Here is a 12,362-nt window from a genome sequence, read left to right on the forward strand (position 1 = left end):
CTCTCCTCAAAGTGACTCTGGCACAGACAGACATTAATCAGATTCAGGAACTTCCCACTCCAGTACACAGATCTACAAATAATTAATACATGCCTGTGAGGCGTATTGATATTGTACATGATCAGCTGATAATTAGTTGAACTTGATATTTGGTTAAAAGGTAAACTGGAATGAGCTGCAAAAGGAAGCACCTTTTAAAGATAACATAAAGAATGTCTTGTTGGAGAGCATTTAGTCTGATATGATAGTCAACTTTAGTCAGAGTATTTTATAGTTATATGTGAGTCACTACAGAGCTTATAAGGTTCCATCAGTTCAAGCAGGAGATGGCAGTATTGAGATTTAGGTAGTTTAAAATAAAATAGGTGCACCAAATCAGAAAGAGACAGTAGTAGATTTGATTGAAGCATCTTAAACTTTAAAGTCAACTATACATAAAATAATTAACTGCTTAGAAAAAGGTGACTCACAATAGACGTCACTAAAGCAGCATGACACTAATTAAAAGTTGATTTTATTCTTCATAATACATCATAAAAATCAATAAATGTGGTCCATACAGATTTCAAATGGCATCAATGCCATGCAAATGCACTCTGCATTCTCAATTTAAAGAGAACATTTTTTGTTTGATGAATACATAACCATTGTGCTCATACAGCATGGATTTGACAGTCTGTATAATGCATTTTCATAAAAAAGGCAAAGCTTGAAATGTAGCCTACAGGTTTTGTGCTCTTGTATGAAGCAGTAACTCCCCATTGCTGACCTATACTTATCTATAACTGGGCTAATAACTCGTTAACATCCAAAGAATATCACACGAGCGGCAATGATCTGAAAAGCGCATTCACTCGCGGGTGATTGAAAGACCGCTCGAGGGCTACCCGCACCCAGAATAATTCTACTCCGATGCGCTCTGGCTCTACCTACAAAAAATCACAGACTCAATCTTGCAAAGTTAGATTTGTTTTGGTATGTTGCATTGAAAAGGGGCTGATATAATTAAGCAATAAGGCCCAAGGGGGTGTGGTATATGGCCAATATACCACGGCTAAGGGCTGGATATATTGGCCATATACCACAACCCCCCGAGGTGCCTTATTGCTATTATTAACTGCTTACCAACGTAATTAGAGCAGTAAAAATAAATGTTTTGTCATACCCGTGGTATACGGTCTGATATACCACGGCTGTCAGCCAATCAGCATTCAGGGCTCGAACCAACCAGTTTATAATGTTGATTAGATCACAGAAAAAACGTTGATCTATATAGTGCAAACTAATGGGGCGAACTCAGTGAAGTTCAATCTCTCCAGTCTCTGCGCGGCCTGCCATTTCTTCTGTGCGGCAGTCCTGGAGGAGGTGCGCGGCCGCGCACAGCTTAGAGGGAGCAGCTTAAAGAATCTGCAGAATGCAGCAAAAGATTTGGCTGGTCTAAAAAGCAAATGTAATGCCTTGTGGGTCGGTAGTACTTCAACAGTGTGGCACTGGCACCAAGGCTATAGCTTACACCATTTAGGCTAAGGTACTGCAACATTGGAAGACAAAATATGCCTATTGGAACTGATTGTTTTTGGCCACTGAAAAGCCAATCTGAATTCAGCTCATGCGTTTGCTTTGTTTATGCCTAGTCCTCAAACAGGACATGACCAAATACAGGAAATACTGTACTTTGGGTTTAAGAGCGTCTCCATTTCTATCCCAAAGGTAAAGCCCAGTTTATAGCCACGTCAGATACAGGCTCTGGCCAGGTTACATCAGCAGGTGCTTTCTTTAATGGTAAACGTGAGAAAAGCAGAGACTCATTTTACAGTTGATGGTTTTGCAGAGCTTGGCTGTGATTGTGAACAGAATGGAAAATAACGTATATTTCATACAGATATCAAAATCAGCACCAGGCAAAGAAAGAAACCAAAATAGGTGACAAGTATTAAAAACAGGCAGATAAAGATTTTTTTCACAAAGAAGAAGACCCTGAAATTTAAAAATGATCAAAAACAGAAAAGGAGAAGAAGTGTCAGAAGAGTTTATACTCAGTGAAGTCAGGCGGTGGGAACACTATCGCCTGTACGTATCATCAGTCCGCACCCTGAAAGACAGGCTGGTAGCATGGGTGCTGGAGCTTGGCTTCCTCTCTCAGACAACGTACTGGTAATAGTCTGCCTTCCCGTGGTCAGGTGTTGCAAAGGGACTTAGCCAGGCTATAGAAAACGGATGGCCAAATATCACCCTCATGTTCATCCACTTTGTCCTTTTAGCCCATCTTCTCTCCTCCTTTTTCAACTGCTCTATGCCCTGTAGATAAGATCAAACAGGAAAAACATCAGCAGGAGACATAATGATGTGTCTCAAAATAATCCTGGATACTTATCTTGGGGACAGTTCCATCAAGAACCTGAATAAAGCTATGGGCAATCCGAATCTAATAACTAAGCAGCATGGTTGGGGTCAATACCATTTCAATTCAGGAAGTAAACTGAAATTCCAGTTGACTTCCTAAATTTAAAATGGAATCGACCCCAAACCTGCAAAAGCAGCGATGGTTAAGAAGGAAGAGAGGAGCATTGGAGTGAGGGAGTGAATGCGAACAAAGGGATGCTAGTGGCGTGTTCAGTTCACTTACCGTCTCATCAGTACATATGGAATGGACCTGGGTCCCAAACATCACTGAGGTGAAAAGGAGGAAGAGGAGTCCCTCAAAGCAGAGAAGGATGAGGAAGATGACGGTCGCAGGAGGAGAGAATGTACTGCACTCTGGGGAGGGCCGAGTGAGGGAGGAGAGGAGAAGGGAGGGAAGGGAGAGAGAGGTTTCAACTGGAGGGCACTGATGGTCTAGACTCTAGAAGCTGAGGACAGGTGTGCTGGATTCCCTCTTAGGGGGCAGGAAATGAGAAACAAACGCTTCTATCCTGTATGTGTCATTGACCAATTAAATCATGCTTTAACAAAGAGAGAGTCAATCAAAGGATGTGAAAGGAGAACAATTAGGGTCCTGGAAAGGAAGACAACATGACACTTATGAGGTAGTGGAAATAAATAATTACAAATGGAAACCACAACACCAAATCCATTCAAATGTGTTTCTCTGTTGCAGACTAACCACGCAAAGTTAAAAACAGTATGGTGAATTTGACATAGCATGCTAACACATAGCCGAACAGCATGGTACTCACTCGTCCAGTCTGACTCTAAGCAGAAGATAAAATGGAAGGCCACCATGACCAGGGCATGGAGGGATATCAGAGCAATGTACATCTGAAGGGAGACAAATATTACATCTCATCAGGTAACACAGTAGTAACATTACATTAGTTAACCATGCAGTACTCTTATTTTGAAAATGTATTATTTATTATTTTATCAAGATTTTGTACATAATGGAATAATGTGATGTATTGGTGAATGTGGGCGAGAGTTTGCAGGTTTGTAGGAGGATATGGATATTTCAATTAGTCAGCATTAACTGTAAGGTATGATTACTGAGACAAGTAGCAACATCTCATGTGAGTGAGTCAATAATGGCTTGTAGAGAATGTATTTTTGAGTAATAGCTGAGTAGCTCGAGGCTAAAACACTCACTGTGAAAAGCACAAAGAATTTCTGGTTCTTCTCTCCTACGCAGTTGTTTACCCATGGGCAATGGTGGTCCATCTTCTTGATACAGCGTTTACACACACTGCGAGGGGCATACGCACACACACACATACGAGGACATTACATGAAAGCAGGGTACAGCCACATACAAAAGAGGCCTGGAAATATGAGCCAAACCGTGACCTACACAAGCTGCTCCTTCTGGACGCATGAAGACCAGCCACAATGCATAGTTAATTATCAATGAATTCAAACACGCACAACAACACAGCAGAGTGAGTGGAGAGAGACTCCACTCCTTCTAGCCACCTTTAGCTGCATGGTGCACACTGGCTGCGCCTCAAATGGCACTCTACATTTACGTCATTTAGCAGACGCTATTATCCAGAGCGACTTATACATTTTGACCAGAGTCAAAACAGGTGCACTATATAGGGAATAGGGTTACATTTGGGACAAACACCATGTTGACATTGATGGAGGTGAGAGATGGGAATAACCTGCTGAGCTGGACTGTACTCTCCATCACACAGGGGAGTCACGGCGGAGATATATTATCTGAGGGAGAGGGTAGCAGACTGACAACTCAACTAGGCCCCGACACATCATCATCAATCATCTGCCATATGGAGCTGCAATATGCTTTAATAGAGGTGCTCTGATACCATGGTATTCTCTGAAGGTGTAAGAAGTGTGATAGTATAAATATCATGACACCATACTGTATGTCACATCAATTCACATTATTTTGTGTTGCTATCAACTTTTTCCTAATTCCTACTTCAACTAGTCCCCTTTGTTTAAGCCATGTTCGTCCCCTTGAAACTAGGTTAAGCACTTCAAAGTCCGGGGAACTCCTTAGCCATCTAGTAAGTACCAGTGGGTATTAGTAATGCAGCAGGGCTGAGGCTAAACAACATTGGCAGGAGAGAACATTGGAAAATAAGTGGAATGGGATAGCCATTCCAGGGCTTTCTAGACTAGACTGAAGCAGTCCTGTACTGTACCTGCAGTGGTGAGCTCTGTCAGGCTTTATACTGCAGCACTTGGGACATTTGTAGACCACCTGACCGGGCTTGAGCTGCAGGCTCTCGATAAACTCCTTGGTCGCGTTCCCTTTAGGCACCGCACCCTGGGAGAGAGGCATGGGTTAGGACAGGGGCATTCATTCATATCTGACACCTATCTGAAAACAATACACACAGTTTTGAAGGAGTTCTCTACAAGCAGGTTTTCTAGTGAAGACAACTTATTTCAAGACTGAAAGCACTGCATTTGACAGTTTAGCCCGAGAGTCCACTCACGGGGTGCGTCCCAATAATATCTCCTTTCTCCTGAAGAGTGCACTCGTTCACTACTGCCCACAAACCTAAAAGCATTGGATTGGTGGAGGCATGGGCTAGTGGGAATATCCACCATCTTTTTTATTCCAGTCATTTCCTTTCAAATCAGTGAAGGGAAGTGAACAGGAGTCAGGAGAAAGGAGATATTATTGGGACGCAGCCAGTGAGTCAGTGAGTGGACTCTCGAGGGGGGATAGTAGGAGAGATAATTGGAACAAAGCAACAGAATCACTGACACAGACAGACAGAGCCAGCCAGCCAGACTAACCGGGTCTGTGCACATGGCCCGGGCGTGCGAAGCCAGGGCGAGGAAGGCAAGGGTACTGAACAGTGCCCCGTTGATTAGACTATAGAGCAGGTTCTTGGCGGGCAGCAGCATGACGAAGAGCACCACGAACTCAGCGTAGAACACCAGGAACCAGGTGATGATGCCACACACGATGCCACAGCAGTCGCGGATGAACCAAATGGCGTCGGAGCGGGGGCAGGTCGGGGGAGGGGCGCAGTGCTCGGGCTGCAGGTAACCGGCTTGCCTCTCGATGTCCCTGCAACGGTGCGCCGGGCTCTTCTTCATTCTAGAATGGATGCAGCTCTCGCCGCATGCTGCTGGGAGATAAGGGGTTTGGATGGTTAGGTATAGGCTACAGATGTAGGTGTGTCAATGAAGTGATGTGCCAATGTTGCAATGCATTGTGTTGTTGGAATGCGCTGTTGTTCTAGTGTAAATATATAGAGGGGGAAGTGAGAAACTACAGGTGTATACAGAAGTGATAAGGAAGTGAAGTGTCAATGTTTCATTGTCTATACAGACAGTATTGTTGGAATGTGGTCTCTTTTCTGTTATTTGTTGGAACGTGGCGTTGTAGACTGAAAACAAATGTTTGACCGAAAAGGCTAGAGACCTGTGTGTTGTATAATCTAAACGTATCTGAACTGTGGCGACGTAGCAACATTGACAAAGGGAGTGAGAGAGGAGACGGCAGGTGAGAGTTTATGAAGTTAGTCTGTTTAAGTATTCTAAAGCAAGTCAATTCAATTACTCTGGTCAAAATGTCTCTGCGGTCAGTTTTGGCCCACGTTTAGTAGAACCAGAATGTTAGGGTACTAAAAATGGCCATGTAGCCTACATGTCCAAAAATATGAAGAAAAAACATTGCAAGTTCACAAAAGCTGAGTATTCCTAAAATAAACTTCAAATGTATTTATCAAATCAAATGTATTTTACAAAGCCCTTTTTACAAAAGCAGTTGTTACAAAGTGCTTATACAGATACCCAACATAAAACCCCAAAAAGCAAGCAATGCAGATGTAGAAGCACAGTGGCTAGGAAAAAAGCCTGGCCTATAAGAGGTCAGAATTACATCCATCGATGTGGCCAATTCAATGGGCATCTCCGTGTAATCTCACTTTTATGATTAGCCATACTAGTTTGGAGCTTTAGTCTGTCGGCTTTGAGGGGAACCCTGGTCCAACTGACATTCCTGCCAAAACAGTTTTTATGTCATGTTTGTAAAAGCACACTATTCAAGCATCCCTAACAGCAGCACTGATATAGGCTAGTGAGTAAGTAGCCTCAGTGACAATCAACCTGAGATAAACACATTACTACACACATAAATGCACTAGACTACATAGTGCCTCCCCATCCTCTGGTTGTCTCCCACATACACTACAGACTACAGTATTGTAGCCTGGTTAGTGCCTAGCGACAGACTGTGGACAGTGTGCCTACACACAACAGGCTTAGAGCCCTCCTGCTGTGTTAGTGGGTGTGATGCCCAGTCTGGCCATGGCTATCCCTTTCCCCACTCAGCCCAGACATTACCATCTGCTGTTGATAGCCTGGCCTGGATGTGTTAGCATAGCAGTAAGGGCATCTAGCTAATTCACTGGGTCAGTGTGTCACTCTCTCTCACAGACACACACACACACAACTACAACACTCCTATCCTGCAAATTGGGCGTAACTAATAGCCAGAAAGCAAGGATCCCTCTATGGATTCGATAAGCACAGGTGTGGAATTGTTGTGTTAGCCTAGTTAATCATAAAATCATGATGCATATAATTTGTTTTGTCAAACAGCCAACAATTGAAAGGCCTTTGCTGTTATCCATTAAATGAATTATTCAGTTTGAGTCATTTCTGGTAAAACTCGCTTTAGACAAAGGAAGTGGAATGCTAATATCTTGTAGGGGTCGTTCCATGTCATTTCAGCAAGCCATGACTCCCACCATCTCAGATTGTTCTGAAATCATTTATGTAGTTAGAAACAGATAAGATTAGCATTCCTACAACATTATTTTGCTGAAATATAATTTGATCTGAGAAATTACGCAGATTGATTGCCCCCAAATTGGCCATTTTAACTTATAGAATTCATATAATATTCAATAAATATAGTACCTAACATCCGATTTAGACCAATCTTTTTTCTAACAATGAGTAAGACATGAGGAATCCAAAGAAATAGTCAAAAGCCACCCCCCACATCCCACCCCAACGAGTATACAGTATCAGTTCTCCATGTCTGACAAGTAGTATGGGCTGTGGCTTTAAGTATTGTTTTCTTCATCCTATTTAATGTATTCTCAGTGAATTTGCTGTTAGATTACTTTTTTCTTAAAAATAAAATCACCTGGAACAGCACCATCTAGTGGTCAGAACCAGGTAATATCAGGACGTAGGATGGGACATTATTTAACCTTTATTTAACCAGGTAAGCCAGTTGAGAACAAGTTCTCATTTACAACTGCGACCTGGCCAAGATAAAGCAAAGCAGTGCGATAAAAACAACAACACAGAGTTACATATGGGGTAAACAAAACATAAAGTCAAAAATACAACAGAAAATATATATACAGTGTGTTCAAATGTAGTAAGTTATGGAGGTAAGGTAATAAATAGGCCATATTGCAAAATAGTAACAATTTCGTATAATACTGGAATGATAGATGTGCAAAAGATGATGTGCAAATAGAGATACTGGGGTGCAAATTAGCAAAATAAATAACAATATGGGGATGAGGTAGTTGGGTGGGCTAATTTCAGAAAGGCTGTGTACAGGTGCAGTGATCGGTAAGCTGCTCTGACAACTGACGCTTAAAGTTAGTGATGGAGATAAGAGTCTCCAGCTTCAGAGATTTTTGCAGTTCGTTCCAGTCATTGGCAGCAGAGAACTGGAAGGAATGGCAGCCAAAGGAGGTGTTGGCTTTGGGGATGACCAGTGAGATATACCTGCTGGAGCGCAGACTACGGGTGGGTGTTGCTATGGTGACCAGTGAGCTAAGATAAGACAGGGATTTGCCTAGCAGTGATTTATAGATGACCTGGAGCCAGTGGGTTTGGCGACGAATATGTAGTGAGGGCCAGCCAACAAGAGCGTACAGGTCACAATGGTGGGTAGTATATGGGGCTTTGGTGACAAAACGGATGGCCCTGTGATAGACTACATCCAATTTGCTGAGTAGGGTGTTGGAGGCTATTTTGTAAATGACATCGCCGAAGTCAAGGATCGGTAGGATAGTCAGTTTTACGAGAGCATGTTTGGCAGCATGAGTGAAGGAGGCTTTGTTGCGAAATAGGAAGCCGATTCTAGATCTAACTTTTGATTGGAGATGCTTAATATGAGTCTGGAAGGAGAGTTTACAGTCTAACCAGACACCTAGGTATTTGTAGTTGTCCACATACTCTAGGTCAGACCCGCCAAGAGTAGTGATTCTAGTCGGGTTGGCGGGTGCAAGCAGCGTTCGGTTGAAGAGCATGCATTTAGTTTTACTAGTGTTTAAGAGCAGTTGGAGGCTACGGAAGGAGTGTTGTATGGCATTGAAGCTCATTTGGAGGTTTGTTAACAGTTTCCAATGAAGGGCCAGATGTATACAAAATGGTGTCGTCCGCATAGAGGTGGATCCAAGCGTCACCAGCAACAAGAGCGACATCATTGATATACACAGAGAATAGAGTCGGCCCGAGAATTGAACCCTGTGGCACGCCCATAGAGACGGCCAGAGTTCCAGACAACAGGCCCTCCGATTTGACACATTGAACTCTATCTGAGAAGTAGTTGGTGAACCAGGCGAGGCAGTCATTAGAGAAACCAAGGCTATTTAGTCTGCCAATAAGAATGCGGTGGTTGACAGAGTCGAAAGCCTTGGCCAGGTCGATGAAGACGGCTGCGCAGTACTGTCTTTTATCGATCGCGTTTATGACTAATTACTCTGAACAGGGGGATATGACTATTTCCTAAATATATTTCCTAAATGTTGGTGCATTACGGTAATGATAAGCAGGTTTCGGAGATGAGAATGCATGTGTCGGTAATGAGTGTTTCATAGTTTGCCATTGAAAAACTGTACTGAGCTTTATTTTAGATTTAGTAACTCAACACATTATCAAACTGTGTCACTTGTTAATCCCAAACGATTTGCATAAAACAAAACAAAATCTGATCTTAATGCAATTGACTAAAATACCCCTTATTTTAGCATAGGTATAAGTACTGTAATTATGTGCATGTATTTTCAAAAATGAAAAGTGGATTTAAGCATTAAAAAATGACTATTTTATTTAGAAAAAGTAATTTCTCCAAAGTCTTTAAAATGTATTTAAAATGAGACACTATGCCATAAACTAGGCATCTTAGTATTCAGAATGATAGTTGATTGTTGCAGATACATAATGGTTTTCTAACTCAATTTGCTACTGCCATGGTTAAAACTGGTTTCTGAGAATCACCCGGTGGGTGTCGAAATCCTCTTTCTTGTGCTTTTTTAGGTGGAACTACCCATAAGTGACTCAATGTTGAGAGATGACTTGGAGTGTCACTCCCATAGAGTGAACAAAGCTAACAGTATATCTTGTACTACAACATAGAAACCCAATAAGTCAGGAACTTCACAGAAACATTGTTCTATAACATCTATTACTGCTGCATAAATCCAGTGACACAATCTGTTACCAAGGATGATGCTACATAATGAATTCACTATAACTTCTATTGCATTTGTAAACATAAGCCAAAGCACTGTCAAGAAAAACACTTTGAAGCAAGCATCGATTAGCTATTATCTGCTAAATGAATGCTCTTTTGTGGTTGACTAGAAGGGGCAGTGTATAAACTAGCCCTTCACTGAATTACATGCTGCTGTTATCCTGAATGAACTGATTGACATTAGTATCGTCTTTGTCTTATAGCAGAAACTCCTTTTACAAAACTGCCATTCTATTCTGCCGTTCAAGACAGCAATAGTTGACAAGAGTCACACATTTAGCCTAAGTTTCAGAATTCAACAGACTCCACCATTAATAAACATAACGAAATATCATGTCTAACAGATATGACGGTAATGACTTCAATGGACCAATGAACCATTACAGAAGACTGGAGTGTGAGCACTATACTGTATGAGTGCTATACCGCTGAATGAGGCATCCTTTTAACAAATTATTTATAGGGATGCAGGACGCCCTGCTGCTTGGATGCCTCCAACAGTAATTAATACAACTGAGGAATGATGGCAGACACCAAGGAAGAGAGCACAGGAGGATAAGAGTGGAGGAGAGATTTGTCTCAATAGGATGAAATAGCAGTTAACAGGCTGATGTGACTTCCGTTTATAACCTCTACTGGCAGTCCCTGACTGTGACATAAACATACTCATGGTCTTGTCTACTAGTCTAGATTTAATGTGGTAAGCTTTTGCTCAGTTGATCACAATGATCAGTCTTGTCCTTAGTCAGTTTAATTTGTTAAATGTTGTATTTTGACTAAGCATAAAGGATTCAGTATGGAATTCCCACAGCAGAAAAGTACCATAGCTCACTAGAACCACTAAAGATTATCAGTAGCTACTTTTCAGCAGCTGAAAAGATACTGTTACACTAGCCAAAGGGCCGGCAGATGGCGATATTGATCTGGTATTGATAGTACTCTAACCTTATGTATATATTTTGAAATTTCCTAACAAACACCTTCCACTGATTGTAATAGTAAGATGACTAAAGTTGAATAAAACCGGTCTTTTGATAAGTTGACCTGCTTCTATGTTAAGTCACAATCACTGTTATTGAGTTAGAATAATAGCCCAGTAACATGGTTCATTAGCTAATTAAAAAAATCTAGATTCTGCTGTCAGAGAATATAATGCGAGCAAGCTTGGTAGCTCCAATGATTAGCATGATTTCATAGATTTGATGGCTTTACGTACTTGGTTAGTTAGCTAGGCAACGGTAGAAACAACCACGATGATTTCAACTCACCTCTTTCCTGGTTGAGGGAATAGTTTTCAGAGAAGAGTAACGTTACTCGGTTTGATTGTCTGTCACGCAAACGTTAGCTATTGACAACAGTAAATCGTAGCTGGTTGTACATAATTAGCTAGCTTACGTTAACTAGCTAGTTATCCTTGCTAGCGTGGAGGTAGTTAGCAGTACCCCTTGTTGTGTCTCACTATTCACGCTTGAATTACCGAGTCCATCGTTAAACTACAAAACCACTTGGTTTCGATGTTTCCTGTGTCTCATATGGAAATGTACATACGTGCAGACCTATTAGTTAGGTGGGTGGATGCCAATTTCCCTCATTACTTAATATAGAAAGCACTCTGGCAAGCAAGAAACTAACTGAGGAAAAACCAGGAAGTGCCCTGCCTTCCATGCGCAAGACGTCTGTTCGCTCCAAAGGTTATCTGGCGTTCCAAGCACCTGACGTTGCCCCCCGTAGTTATTAGTATATTTGTTGCCTCTGCAAGCAGATCTAGGAACAGATTCGCCCTACCCAATCCCCAACCCAACCCAACAGAACTGCATCTAAAAACCGATTTAGGATATCAGTGTAGCTAATGGCCCAAAGGCCGGCAGATGGTGGTATTGAGTCATTTCAGTTTACCGTCCAAAGCGAATGCATGCAGCTGGCTATATAGTGTAAACACTTATATCCTTCATGGACCGGTTCTTACATAAAACAGAGAAAACGGAACGTAACGGGGAGGGACCTACCTGAATTTGTCCAATTGAAACTCTCGTTTGCGTTTTCCGTTTGGAGTAAACATTTTGCAACAGAATCAGCATAATGATTACACCCCAGGACTACTTTTCATAGGCATTTGCGGCTCTAGCATGGTCATGGAAAGTGGTGTTTCATAAAGAAAGTACACATATTTCCCCCGACATTAAATCGAGTTGAGGAAATCGATGCCTTTGCAGCCTGAATGGAGAATGTTTTATCTATGAACCGGTCCACGGGGGATACAAGTGTTGCCTGCTGCATGGGTTCCCTTTGGACGGTAAGATGAAACGACTCAATATCGCTATCTGCCGGCCTTTGCGCTATGTATCTAACTCAATTTAAACCCCCACTGCACTATAACGTAGTCTTTTGCCAAATATCATCTTTTGCCTACTTTTGAGTAATAACTATAGCTATT

General features: G+C 41.9%; 1 protein-coding gene across 2 annotated transcripts; it reads right to left on the minus strand.

Moving 5' to 3' along the window:
- Positions 1-1,166: 1,166 nt before the first annotated feature.
- LOC121586343 (palmitoyltransferase ZDHHC3) lies at positions 1,167-11,665 on the minus strand. 2 transcript variants are annotated; one of them, XM_041902958.2, is made up of 7 exons: positions 11,197-11,665; positions 5,209-5,543; positions 4,605-4,729; positions 3,583-3,679; positions 3,177-3,258; positions 2,627-2,757; positions 1,167-2,298 (listed from the first exon to the last, which is right to left on the minus strand). In XM_041902958.2, the coding sequence occupies exons 2-7, from the start codon at positions 5,512-5,514 to the stop codon at positions 2,140-2,142; spliced, it is 900 nt and encodes a 299-aa protein (XP_041758892.2). In that variant the 5' UTR covers positions 5,515-5,543; positions 11,197-11,665; the 3' UTR covers positions 1,167-2,139. The 2 variants fall into 2 exon arrangements, with proteins under 2 accessions (XP_041758892.2, XP_041758893.2); XM_041902959.2 differs by having other exon boundaries at positions 5,209-5,546.
- Positions 11,666-12,362: the final 697 nt, after the last annotated feature.

The sequence above is a fragment of the Coregonus clupeaformis genome, chromosome 17, assembly GCF_020615455.1.
Source record: "Coregonus clupeaformis isolate EN_2021a chromosome 17, ASM2061545v1, whole genome shotgun sequence".
In the NCBI taxonomy this organism is placed as follows: Eukaryota; Metazoa; Chordata; class Actinopteri; order Salmoniformes; family Salmonidae; genus Coregonus; species Coregonus clupeaformis.

Bases quoted from the DNA above. Each gene is read 5' to 3' on its own strand.
- LOC121586343 (XM_041902958.2), bottom strand. From the start codon at position 5,514: ATGAAGAAGAGCCCGGCGCACCGTTGCAGGGACATCGAGAGGCAAGCC. The intron at 2,758-3,176 runs GTGAGTACCATG...GGCCCTCCCCAG, and splicing joins CTTAGAGTCAGACTGGACGA to AGTGCAGTACATTCTCTCCT. The intron at 2,299-2,626 runs GTAAGTGAACTG...TCTTATCTACAG, and splicing joins CCATATGTACTGATGAGACG to GGCATAGAGCAGTTGAAAAA.